Source organism: Cetorhinus maximus, chromosome 26 (assembly GCF_964194155.1).
Source record: "Cetorhinus maximus chromosome 26, sCetMax3.hap1.1, whole genome shotgun sequence".
Classification (NCBI taxonomy): domain Eukaryota; kingdom Metazoa; phylum Chordata; class Chondrichthyes; order Lamniformes; family Cetorhinidae; genus Cetorhinus; species Cetorhinus maximus.
In genome coordinates, this window is record NC_135904.1 from 3,404,814 (window position 1) to 3,418,224 (window position 13,411).

Below are 13,411 nucleotides of genomic sequence, written 5' to 3' on the forward strand. Positions count from 1 at the left end.
GGTTATAGTTAAGCAAGTGCCACTTGATAGCACTGTTGATGACCCTTTCCATTACTTTACTGATGATGGAGAGTAGACTGATGGGGCAGTAATTGGCCGGGTTGGATTTGTCCTGCTTTTTGTGTACAGGACATACCTGGGTAGTTTTTCCACGTAGCCGGGTAGATGCCAGTATAGTAGCTGTATTGGAACAGCTTGGCTAGGGGTGTGGCAAGTTCTGGAGCATAAGCCTTCATTACTATTGCTCATAGCCTTTGCAGTATCCAGTGCCTTCTTGATATCACTTGGGGTGAATCAAATTGGCTGAAGTCTGGCATCTGTGATGCTGGGGATCTCCAGAGGAGGCCGAGATGGATCATCCACTTGGCACTTCTAGCTGAAGATTGTAGCAAATGGACATTGAAGTCCTCCACCCAGAGTACATTCTGCGCCCTTGCCACCCTCAGTGCTTCCTTCAAGTGGTCAACATGGAGGAGCACTGATTCATCAGCTGAGGGAGGGCGATATGTGGTAATCAGCAGGAGGTTTCCTTTTCCATGTTTGGCCTGATGCCATGAGACTTCATGGGTCCGGAGTCAATATTGAGGGCTCCCAGGGCAATTCCTTCCCGACTGTATACCATTATGCCACCACCTCTGCTGGGCCTGTCTTGCTGGTGGGACAGGACATCCCCAGGGATGGTGATGTCTGGGACATTATCTGTAAGGTATCATTCTGTGAGGATGACTATGTCAGGCTGTTGCTTGACCAGTCTGTGAGACAGCTCTCCCAATTTTGGCACTAGCCCCCAGATATTAGTAAGGGGGACTTTGCAGGGTTGACAGGGCTAGGTCGATGCCGGGTGGTCTGTCCGGTTTCATTCCTTTTTTGTGACGGTTTGTTACAGCTGAGAGGTTTGCTAGGCCATTTCAGAGTCAATCACATGTAGGCCAGGCCAGGACAGGACGACAGATTTCCTTCCCTTAAGGACATTAGTGAACCAGATGGGTTTTTACAACGATCGACAATGGTTCCTTGGTCATCATTAGACTTTTAATTCCAGAATTTTATTGAATTTGAATTCCACCATCTGCTGTGGTGGGATTCGAACCCTGGTCCCCAGAGCATTACCCTGGGTACCTGGATTACTAGTCCAGCGACAATCCTACTACACCATCGCCTCCCACAGACAGAGTGGAAGTGAGAAGTCTACTGCACTCTGCATTTTGTTTTAAAGTGCAGAGAGCATGTGTTGTCAGATTGAGTTCAGTAGATTGTCAATCATTTGCATACTATTTTTCAGTTTTATTAAGTAGGGGATTGGACTGTCTCATGGTTATCCTATCTGTGGAATGTTGTCTTTCCTCCTTAATTCCAGCGCACATTTACTTTTGTGTCATCTTCCGATTAGGCACTTTACAGCCTGCCGGACTTAATATTGAGTTCAACAACTTCAGATCATGAACTCTCTCCTCCATCCCCACCCCCTTTCCGATCCCCCTTTTTCTAATTATTTATATTTTTTAAATATATTTTTCTTTTCCCACCTATTTCCATTTTTAAAAAATGTATTCCCATCCATTGTTTCATTGCCACCTTTTAGCCTATTTCGATCCCTTCACCCCACCCCACCCCCACTAGGGCTATCTGTACCTTGCTCGTCCTGCTTTCTACCCTTAATGTCACCTATTAGCACATTCCTTAGCTAATATCACCACCGTCAACACCCCTTTGTCCTTTTGTCTATGACATCTTTGGCAATCTCTTCTTTACCTCCACCTATCACTGGCCCTCTATCCAGCTCCACCTGTCCCACCCCCCTCAACCAGCTTATATTTCACCTCATTTCTTTTTTTCCTTAGTTCTGATGAAGAGTCATACAGTCTCGAAACGTTAACTGTATTCCTCTCCGCAGATGCTGTCAGACCTGCTGAGTTTTTCCAGCTATTTTTATTTTTGTTTTACTTTTGTGTGGGTGTGGCAAGAGCAGAGGGATTATTTTAATGGATACAGATCCAACCTGTTCAACTAAACTCCAAGGGATTGTTTTGGTTCTGTTCACCTGGCATAAACAGGGCAGCAAAGGCCCTGACAGGAGCTTTGGTTCACTCATTGCCACATTTGTACTGATACATCCGCCATCTTGGGTAGTGTCCTGAGACAGGTGGCCCAGACACTAGCCTGATTCAGATGGGAGGCTTGCTGTGATAAGCAGGGACTGCTGACGGCCACTTTGATAATTGGCCCAGAAAATGTCTAATACTTTTCTTTTGGTGGGAGCAGAAAGAACAGGAATGTTCTCCCTGACCCTGCAGAAAAAATACTGTAGGCTGTTGTCTGCCTATCTGAGACCTCCTCTTCCCCCCACCCGCACCCCCACCAAACAACAGCACTTTCAGGAGAGGAAGGGGGAAAAAAACAATTCATGCATTTAAGAAATAATCCTATAAATCATCTGGCAGTTTATAATTGGTCCTATTGAGTGGGAAAGGGTGCTATAATCATAGACGTTAATTTTCTTTTTCTTCTTCTGCAGTGTGCCAGCCTGATGCTGGCAAGGGCTCGGATTCTTGGATAACGGGCCAGTTGTGCTGCCCACTGTGGTTGTTTTGGGCTTCAGGTATGACACCAAAGCCAAGTGGCTCCGCAAAAGCCGACGAGACACCTGTCAGGGTGGCAGTCCGGATCAGACCACTGTTGCCCAAGGAAATTCTACACGGACATCAGTCTTGTGTCCACATCGACCTCGACTTGCAGCAGATTACACTTGGAAATAATCGACATTTTCAATTTGACGTGATCTTTGACCAGACTTCGAGCCAGGATGAGGTGTACAGCAGCTGTGTGGAACCACTGGTCGAGGCTTTCTTTGAGGGTTTCAATGCCACCGTGTTTGCCTATGGACAGACAGGATCAGGCAAAACGTATACCGTTGGTGAAGCTTATATATGTAAGTTATGCACAAGGGGAGTTAACACTCAGAAATTCACAGACACTTCTGCATAAAAATAAATGTAACATTTAAGCTCTTGCTGTGGCTCACATAGTAAATGCAATGCATGGTATCGTACCAAGTTGTATAGAGCAGAAGGGTGCTAGGTTCTATCCTCACTCTGTTGTTATCTGATATCAAATGGGGTGTTAACATATGAATTAGGACCAAGAGTAGGCCTTTCGGCTTCTTGAGCCTGCTCCGCCATTCAATAAGATCATGGCTTATTGTTGCCTCAATGCCAATATCCTGCCTACCCTTATATCCTTTGACTCCCTTGTTGTCAAGAGTCTAACTACCTCTGCCTTAAAAATATTCAATGATCTGGCCTCTACCACTCTTTGGGGAAGAGCGTTTCACAGACAAAGGACCTCCAGAGAAATATTTTCTCCCCAGCTCCGTCTTAAATGGGAGACCCCTTAATTTTAAACTGTGTGCTCTAGTTCTAGTCTCTCCCCTAAGGGGAAACATCCTCTCGCCATCCACCCTGTCAAGTCTCCTCAGGATCTTACTTGTTTCAATAAGATCACCTCTCAATCTTCTAAACTCCAATGGCTACAGACCCAACCTGTTCAACCTTTGCTCATGAGATATTCCCCCATCCCAGGAATCAGTTCACTTCCAAAATGAACCTTTTGTGAACCATTTCTAATGCAATTATGTCCTTCCTTAAATACGGAGACCAAAACTGTACACAATACTCTAGATGTGGTCTCATCAATGGCCTGTACAATTGTAGCAAAACTTCTTTACTTTTAATATTCCATTCCCCTTGCATTAAACTCCAACATTCCATTTGTCTTCCTAATCCCTTGTTGTTGGCTTAAGATTTTCTTCAGTGCCCCTGTGCTGGAGAGAGGGAAAAATTAGCCAAAGCTCTTGCTCCTAATCACTATCCAGTGGTAATTTTTTTCATGGACAGCAATGGCCAATATTTATCCCTCAGTGCACATCACTGGAAATTAGATGATCTGGTCATTTTCTCATTGCTGTATAAGGGACTTTGCACACTGGCTGCTGATTACCTGAATAACAACAGTGACTACACTTCAGAAGTACCTATTGGTCAGCTTGATATTGTGAAAGGTGCTATATAAATGCAAGCATTCTTTTTCTTTCTGTGAAATCGAAATTTTTGTTGTCTACGGTTATATCGCTAGATATGATCAAGAAGCCAGTATGCCTTGGTTTGAATTGTCCATATTATCTAGCCATCTGGGAGTGCTTAATGACAGAGAGAGGGTTCCTGGAGTCTGCAGAACCACTTCTCGGAGAAATATTGACAACAGGCAGGGGCTGAGGCCAACCAAGTATTATAGCAGGATATCAGAGTCGTCTAGATAAGTTTTATGCATAGTCTAATAACCATAGATAAGTGCTCTCTTAGTGCTCTTTTAACTGTTGTAGTTAACTTGTTGAGTTGATTTTCAGCTTAACAGCACAGTTCTGTTTCACTGGTTTGTGTGAAGCTAACATGTAGTGCATAACCCTAAGGGTTATGAAGTATGAAAGCTCCTGACCTAGAGTACTTACTCCCCAGTTATCTCAAAACTAAACTCATTTAAAAAGGAGGGGTTTGTCCACGAGGCTCATTGTTTGAGTCTGTAACACCAAATGAGGCATTAAATACATTTTATTCATTAGTATTGCTGTAAATTAGAGCCAAAGCCAAATAACTGCCTGAAAATGATTGTTGACATGATAAGTAATTGGATTTTAATTGTAGGATAGGTTTCCGGAGACAAACATTGGGCGGAATTTGACGGCCCTGTCGCAGTGGGGGTGGAGCTGTAAAATGCGGTGCACTGTTCAAAAGTCCTTTGACTTCGGCGGGACGATAAAATCCCGCCCGCGTAAAATTCTACCCATTGAAGTGGATGTTATAAATGAAGTTCAGAATAAAAACAGACATGCTTTTGAAGAAGCAAGAGGCTGGGGGATATGGTGAGAAAGTGGGTTGGCAGAGCTGATCTATTTCAAAAGGGACAGGCTTTTTGGGGCTGATGGCCTTTTCCTAGATTTTTTTGTTCTGCGCTGTATTAGATAGTGTCAGCTGCTGTTGGATCCATTGCAAAGTTAAATGTTTATTCAAGCTTTTTTTTTCCTCCTCAGCTTCTGTTACTGATGATGATCAGGGTATAATTCCCCGTGCTTTGGCTGAGATATTTAAGCTGATCGATGAGAACGATGCAGTGGATCACACTGTTAAGGTGTCATACCTTGAGGTTTACAAGGAAGAATTCAGAGACTTGCTGGAGGTGGAAACGGCAAGCAAGGACATCCGCACCCGAGAGGATGACAAAGGAAACACAGGTCAGTGAGTTCATATTCAGGAAGGGTGAAATTAAATGGGTCTTCATCCAAAATTATACCTTGTGTCCACGCAGTACTAAGCTAGGGGAATTGTGGATTCAGGAGGCAGGCAAGTCTATAAAGAGAACTTAGGGCATTGTTAGGTTCAGTTGGTAAATCAATGGCAGCTTCTGTTGTATGGGCACTGATTTGCTATTCATTGACTTCTGAATATCTGCCTTGTTTCTAGTGCTCTGTGGTGTCAAGGAATGCGAAGTGGAAGGTTTGGACGAAACTTTGAGCCTACTAGAAATTGGTAACACAGCCAAACACACTGGCACTACACAGGTCAACACAGATTCCAGCCGCTCTCACACCATCTTTACCATTACCATGGAACAGAGGCGAGGACTTGGTCGTACCACACGACTTGCAGCTGCTGCTGGAGATCTGATAAGTTCCACACAGGTGATAACCTCTAAGTTCCATTTTGTGGACCTGGCAGGCTCAGAACGAATTGTGAAGACGGGCAACACTGGCGAACGCCTGAAAGAATCTATTCAGATCAACAGTGGATTGTTGGCATTGGGCAATGTCATCAGTGCCTTGGGCGATCCAAGGAGAAAGAGTTCGCATATTCCTTATCGAGATTCCAAGATTACCAGGATCCTCAAAGACTCGCTCGGCGGGAATGCAAAGACGCTGATGATCGCCTGTATAAGCCCCTCTTCGTTCAACTTTGATGAGAATTTGAACTCTTTAAATTATGCCAAAAGGGCTCAGAACATTAAAAACCGAGCAGTGATAAACTGCAAGAAGGAACAGGATCGTACCAATGAGCTGGAGCTGCAAATCAAGACACTTCATGAGGCTTTGGAGCACAGCAAACCAGTGGCACCAAACAAGTGCTTCAGGCGGTCGACTGAGGAGTACATGGCCCGATTACATGCTGAGAGCTCCCATTACCGGACCTGCACAGATACTGCGTATCGAATCTTTATGGAACTACAGGGAGACAGGAACCTCACGGTAGATCAGGTGCTAAAAGTGAAAGAGTGGATAACAAACGTGGAAGAGACGCGGAGTGAGCTCTCCACTGCCTCTGGCCTGGACAGTGGTATTGAGTGCAATTCAGCTGATGAACCCAAGACCCGGGATGCATCCAAGCCACAGGTACACCTTTGAAGATGGGATTCCACTGGTTTGTCTAAAGTGGTGCAAATGTACCAGGAAAAGTTAAGACAGATAAAAACAAAAAGCTAAAAGCTACTGCGGATGCTGGAAATCCAAAACAAAATAAAAACAGAATTACCTGGAAAAACTCAGCAAGTCTGGCAGCATCGGCGGAGAAGAAATCAGTCAACGTTTCGAGCCCTCATGGCCCTTCAGCAGAACTGAAGCATAGTTTCAACAAGGGAGAAATATAAAGGGCCCTCAACCGTGTCCGGCCCATATCCCGCGCATCCTCCCTCACGCCTTCTCCTCCTTCCCAGAAACATGATAGGGTCCCCCTTGTCCTCACTTATCACCCCACCAGCCTCCGCATTCAAAGGATCATCCTCCGCCATTTCCGCCAACTCCAGCATGATGCCACCACCAAACACATCTTCCCTTCACCCCCCTTGACGGCATTCCGTAGGGATCGTTCCCTCCGGGACACCCTGGTCCACTCCTCCATCACCCCCTACTCCTCAACCCCCACTTATGGCACCTCCCCATGCCCACGCAGAAGATGCAATACCTGCCCCTTCACTTCCTCTCTCCTCACCGTCCAAGGGCCCAAACACTCCTTTCAAGTGAAGCAGCATTTCACTTGCATTTCCCCTAACTTAGTCTACTGCATTCGTTGCTCCCAATGCGGTCTCCTCTACATTGGAGAGACCAAACGCAAACTGGGCGACCGTTTTGCGGAACACCTGCGGTCTGTCCGCAAGAAGGACCCAAACCTCCCTGTCGCTTGCCATTTTAACACTCCACCCTGTTCTCTTGCCCACATGTCTGTCCTTGGCTTGCTGCATTGTTCCAGTGAAGCCCAACGCAAACTGGAGGAACAGCACCTCATCTTCCGACTAGGCACTTTACAGCCTTCTGGGCTGAATATTGAATTCAACAACTTTAGATCTTAAACTCCCCTCCCCCCATCCCCACCCCGTTTCTTTTCCCCCCCCCACCTGCCTTTTTTTTCAATAATTTATATAGATTCTTCTTTCCCCACCTATTTCCATTATTTTTAAATCTAAAACTAAAACCTTTAGTCTTTCCACCCCACCCCCACTAGAGCTGTACTTTGAATATCCTGTCTTGCATTCTTAATTAGCACTTTTCTCAGACAAAGACCACCACCTTCAACACCTCTTTGACCCTTTTGTCTGTGACATCTTTTGATTATCTACTCACACCACACCCTCAATGTGTCTCTTCCCCCCCACCCACCTTAAACCAATTTATATTTCTCCCTTGTTGAAACTATGCTTCAGTTCTGCTGAAGGGCCATGAGGGCTCGAAACGTTGACTGATTTCTTCTCCGCCGATGCTGCCAGACTTGCTGAGTTTTTCCAGGTAATAAAGTTAAGACAGATGTCCCTTTTTTTTATTATTTTTGAGAAACCTAGATGAAAAAAAATCAAGGTCCTCGTTGCAAAGGCGTGCAAAATCATAAAATAGCAGTGAAGTGATGTACAGTTTTCGGACTTCAAAATTCATTACTATTTTTTGAATTGAACTGTACCTGCCACCTATCTGCCCATGCAGTTTACTTATTTATAAAATTATCTATCTCATTCACCAGTTTTTCCTTACTGGTCCCTGAGCAGCCTATTCCATGTGTTAATCAACCCTCTGTCTAAAAAAAGTTAAATGCGTAGAGAATTGGAGAGATCTTTCTCGGACGAGTGGATGAACTGGAGCCTTTACCCGTGCTGAGCTTCCCTACATTCCTCCTTTAACAGTTCCGTGTTCCATTAGTAACTGTTTTTCTGATGCAGTTTTGTCACCAAGATTTCAGTGAGTGAGACTGTTTGCAGTCACACCATATGGAGCCTTTTCCCTGCAGATTTTAATACGGCTTATAATATTTTCATACCGTGTCCACTTAAACTATGATAATCACCAAATGGTATAATTCTAGATTCTGCTCAGCCTCTCTGTCATGTTTGGAGGGAGCATTTTGAGGTACGCAACACTAAAATGGAGTCCTAATACTTACAGATCTGTCACTGGTGGTGATGGCGGTGGAAATAATTTGTGAATTGAATTAATTGCACCATAAATAAAAGTGTATAGTCTTCAATAAAAATGTTTCTCATGATGTTTTGGTGCCAACATGGCAGATAGCTCAGTGACTGTCTTGATAAATGTTATCGCCACTTTATCTGTGATGGCTGTAAATTGTGATACTGTAATTCCCCATCTCCTTTCTATACAGGGTCCCAGTGAAGTTGACACAGGCCCCGGGCAAGATCAGAAGCAGCTTGTTCCAAAACTGCAGGCAAAGGTTCAGCAGCTAGAGGAAGAGAACAAAGATTTCCTGGCAGCTCTCGAGGATGCCATGGAGCGGTTTAAACAGCAGGTAGCTGCCAAGTGCCTGGGTTCTGTCACAGGTCTAACTAGCTCGAACAGCAGACACAAGGAACAATGCACAAGAGAATAAATTTAAATAAAAAATGGACAACAGTTCTGTCAAAAAATGACAGTTTTGTCGAAGAAAATCTAGACTGAGAAATAAACAAGCATCGGTCATGTCAGCTAGGTTCAGGGTTTATGCATGATTATTACTTTACTGGGGCTTCCCTTCCACATTGTAGATCTTACTTTATGGAAACATCGGGTTAGAAATTTTTCTTGGCAGTGGTGCAAAGTGAATGACCAAACGGATATTTCCTGTTATACGTAATGCCTGATATTCAGTTCCATTACAGTCAGTAGAATTAAATATCAGGAGCTGCATGTAATGGGCAGCTGCTCTGCTATCACCTGTTTTACGCTACCATCTGAGACAAATTTCTACCCATTCATTTCTCTGACCATCACTGGAAATTAGCAAACAGCAGTGTTTATATTCTCTGCAGCCTTCAATCTTCCTTCTCAACAATTCCTGCTTCTTCTTTTAGTTGACACCAAAAGTAACCTTACAACGCTGGTCAGAAAAGATCACGTTTCCCTTCACTTTTCTCCAGTGATAGGTTTAGATGATTGAGATAATTTAGTCTCCTTTCAAGTGCAACTCAGTTTGTCCTATCTTTTCTTTTTCAGGCCCTGACTGTTCTGCTGTACAATTCCAGCACTTTTGTTTTCATAATAGACAGTTATAATGTTTGTTGTTAGCAGTGACATGTTAATGCTGTTGTAGGCCTTAAATACTTATCATGGAAGTTACAGCACTGAAGATCCATTTAGCCATGGTGTTTGTTAACTCCATGCCAGGGTTGTCTATTCTAATCATATTCCCCTGCTCCTTTCCCTTTCATATTTTTCTTCACGTGTTTATTTAAGCCCTTGAAGCTGCATCAATCAGAACATTTAATTGCAATTTGTGATGGTGCATTCCATACTCTGATTACCCCAAATTTTCTTCCAGCCTTCCTGATCATTCTTCTAGTACTAACCCTGTGTTTGTGCCTGTTTCACTTTATATCCTGTCAAATGCTTCCAGAACTTTGAAATTCGACCCGCTAGATTTCACTGCCGCCATCTTAACTTTCTTTGTTCCAGTGAACAGAGTTCTAGTTTTTCCAAGTTTCTCATCATAACCAAACCCTGTAATTCATGGTATCATCTGAGTGAATTTAAATTGTGCATTTTTCATGACTCCGTGTGTGCAGAGGCCAAGTAAGGACGTTTCTGTCTCCGCTGGTCTTGGCCGCCAGGCTCACGCACAAAGAATTGCCATTTGAGAGGTTTTGAAAGGCAACCAGCATTACATAGAATATACGGCACTGAAACAGGTAATTTGATCCAACTGCTCTATGCTGGTGCTTATGCTGCACACCAGCCTCCTCCCACCCTCCTTCAGCTAAACCTATCAGCATATCCTTCAATTCCTTTCACTCATGTATTTATCTAGCTTCCCCTTAAATGTATCTATGCTACTCACCTCAACTACTCCATGTGGTAAAAACAGAATTACCTGGAAAAACTCAGCAAGTCTGGCAGCATCGGCGGAGAAGAAATCAGTCAACGTTTCGAGCCCTCATGGCCCTTCAGCAGAACTGAAGCATAGTTTCAACAAGGGAGAAATATAAATTGGTTTAAGGTGGGTGGGGGGGAAGAGACACATTGAGGGTGTGGTGTGAGCAGATAATCAAAAGATGTCAGAGACAAAAGGGTCAAAGAGGTGTTGAAGGTGGTGGTCTTTGTCTGAGAAAAGTGCTAATTAAGAATGCAAGACAGGATATTCAAAGTACAGCTCTAGTGGGGGTGGGGTGGAAAGACTAAAGGTTTTAGTTTTAGATTTAAAAATAATGGAAATAGGTGGGGAAAGAAGAATCTATATAAATTATTGAAAAAAAAGGCGGGTGGGGGGGGAAAAGAAACGGGGTGGGGATGGGGGGAGGGGGGTTTAAGATCTAAAGTTGTTGAATTCAATATTCAGCCCAGAAGGCTGTAAAGTGCCTAGTCGGAAGATGAGGTGCTGTTCCTCCAGTTTGCGTTGGGCTTCACTGGAACAATGCAGCAAGCCAAGGACAGACGTGTGGGCAAGAGAACAGGGTGGAGTGTTAAAATGGCAAGCGACAGGGAGGTTTGGGTCCTTCTTGCGGACAGACCGCAGGTGTTCCGCAAAACGGTCGCCCAGTTTGCGTTTGGTCTCTCCAATGTAGAGGAGACCGCATTGGGAGCAACGAATGCAGTAGACTAAGTTAGGGGAAATGCAAGTGAAATGCTGCTTCACTTGAAAGGAGTGTTTGGGCCCTTGGACGGTGAGGAGAGAGGAAGTGAAGGGGCAGGTGTTGCATCTTCTGCGTGGGCATGGGGAGGTGCCATAAGTGGGGGTTGAGGAGTAGGGGGTGATGGAGGAGTGGACCAGGGTGTCCCGGAGGGAACGATCCCTACGGAATGCCGTCAAGGGGGGTGAAGGGAAGATGTGTTTGGTGGTGGCATCATGCTGGAGTTGGCGGAAATGGCGGAGGATGATCCTTTGAATGCGGAGGCTGGTGGGGTGATAAGTGAGGACAAGGGGGACCCTATCATGTTTCTGGGAAGGAGGAGAAGGCGTGAGGGAGGATGCGCGGGCCCGCCTTTTTTTTCAATAATTTATATAGATTCTTCTTTCCCCACCTATTTCCATTATTTTTAAATCTAAAACTAAAACCTTTAGTCTTTCCACCCCACCCCCACTAGAGCTGTACTTTGAATATCCTGTCTTGCATTCTTAATTAGCACTTTTCTCAGACAAAGACCACCACCTTCAACACCTCTTTGACCCTTTTGTCTCTGACATCTTTTGATTATCTGCTCACACCACACCCTCAATGTGTCTCTTCCCCCCCACCCACCTTAAACCAATTTATATTTCTCCCTTGTTGAAACTATGCTTCAGTTCTGCTGAAGGGCCATGAGGGCTCGAAACGTTGACTGATTTCTTCTCCGCCGATGCTGCCAGACTTGCTGAGTTTTTCCAGGTAATTCTGTTTTTATTTTGTTTTGGATTTCCAGCATCCGCAGTAGCTTTTAGCTTTTTGTTTTTAACTCCATGTGGTAGCAAGTTCAACATTCTAATCACTCTTTGGGGAAAGACGTTTCTCCTGAATTCCTTATTGAATCCCGTACCCAATGCGAGTCGGCACTCACAGGAGCGCTGCAGGGAAAATTAGGAAGGAGGGAGGAAGAGATTGTTAATATTCTCTTTTGAATTGTTTTTCAGAATGAAACGTTATTGGACCAGGAAGATCAGATTGTTGAATTGCAGAGCAGACTGAAGCTGGTAGGAGGGAATCAGCCTGCAGTGTCAGTGGATGAGCTGCTGGAGACTCTCCACCTTGCTGACCTCTGCAGCAGACCCCACACTGCCCCTCAGGGCACTGCTCACCCTTGCAGATTAAATGTGCCACATTCCAACCACATTCTCAATGATGAGTCTGGAAGAATACAATCCAAAAAGGTGTGTTTCAATTAACCTATAAGATGCCTAGTATACTCTCCAGATGTAACATCAGTATTGTCAGCATGCATCATTTGGTCTGCATGTTAGGAGCTTGTGACTTCAAGCCCTATGAGAATTTGAATACATGATGTGAGCTGACAATCCAGGCAAAGTGTTGGAAGTGTTGTCCTTTGGATGAGGCATTAAGCCGTCAGCCATTACTGCCATTTCTGGTATTTCAGATGCATGTGAAAGATCCTTTGATACTAGTCAGAGAAGAGAAAGGAGTTTTTTTGATGTTCTTGTCAACACAAGTTCCTCAATCCATAGCAAAAGAAATGGCTCATTTATGTCACAGATACTTCTGGGATCCTATGTGTAAAGTAGCTGCCATGTTTGCCCATATAACACACTCTGCTTTTCAAAAGTAATTGGTGGTGATGACCTTTTCAGGGAGATATGATTTACACTGTATAATCTCAAGTCTGTCTTCCTTTAATGGTGCAAAGCTAAACTATATTAGATGATATCAACTCACTCCCATAGCAGGAACAGGACTGGGTGACTGTCAGTGGCCCATGGTGTGATTTCATTTACGGCAGCAACCTGCATTTCTATAGCACTTTTAACATACTAAAGCGGCCCTAGACACTTCACAGGAGTGCAGTTAGGCACAGGTTGACACAAGGCCAACGAAGAAGGTATTAGGAGGGGTTACGAAAAGGACGGCGAAAGAGGTGGATTTTGAAGGAGAGAGAAAGTTGGAGAGGCCGAGTGGTTTAGGAAGGGAGTTTCAGAGTGTATAGGGCCCAGAGGGTGTGGAAAGCAACACTGCAAACATAATTCATTTCTAACTCGCTCCCAATGTCATTGTTTCCTCACTGATCCAGATTCTGTCTGTCGGTTGAATATAAATGTCCCCTTCAGTCAGTTGATGTTTGGGAATTGACAGAATGAAAGGCAAAGGAAATTTCTTTGATCCAACATCTTGAAGGCTTGTAGGACTGGACGCAGTGAGTGATGAGGCCATGGAAGGATTTGAAAACAAGGATGAGGATTTCAAAATTGAG

The 13,411-nt window shown here is 44.4% G+C and overlaps 1 protein-coding gene across 1 annotated transcript in view; it reads left to right on the forward strand.

Annotated features, from left to right (window-relative positions):
* The first annotated feature begins 2,375 nt into the window (after nt 1–2,375).
* Nucleotides 2,376–13,411, forward strand: part of kif7 (kinesin family member 7) — a 33,887-nt gene continuing 22,851 nt past the window's right edge. The window contains exons 1-5 of the mRNA XM_078529982.1: nt 2,376–2,929; nt 5,084–5,284; nt 5,514–6,436; nt 8,688–8,831; nt 12,123–12,359. Coding sequence (XP_078386108.1) covers nt 2,602–2,929; nt 5,084–5,284; nt 5,514–6,436; nt 8,688–8,831; nt 12,123–12,359 — 1,833 coding nt within the window. The 5' untranslated portion in view covers nt 2,376–2,601. The remainder of the gene's footprint in view (nt 2,930–5,083; nt 5,285–5,513; nt 6,437–8,687; nt 8,832–12,122; nt 12,360–13,411) is intronic.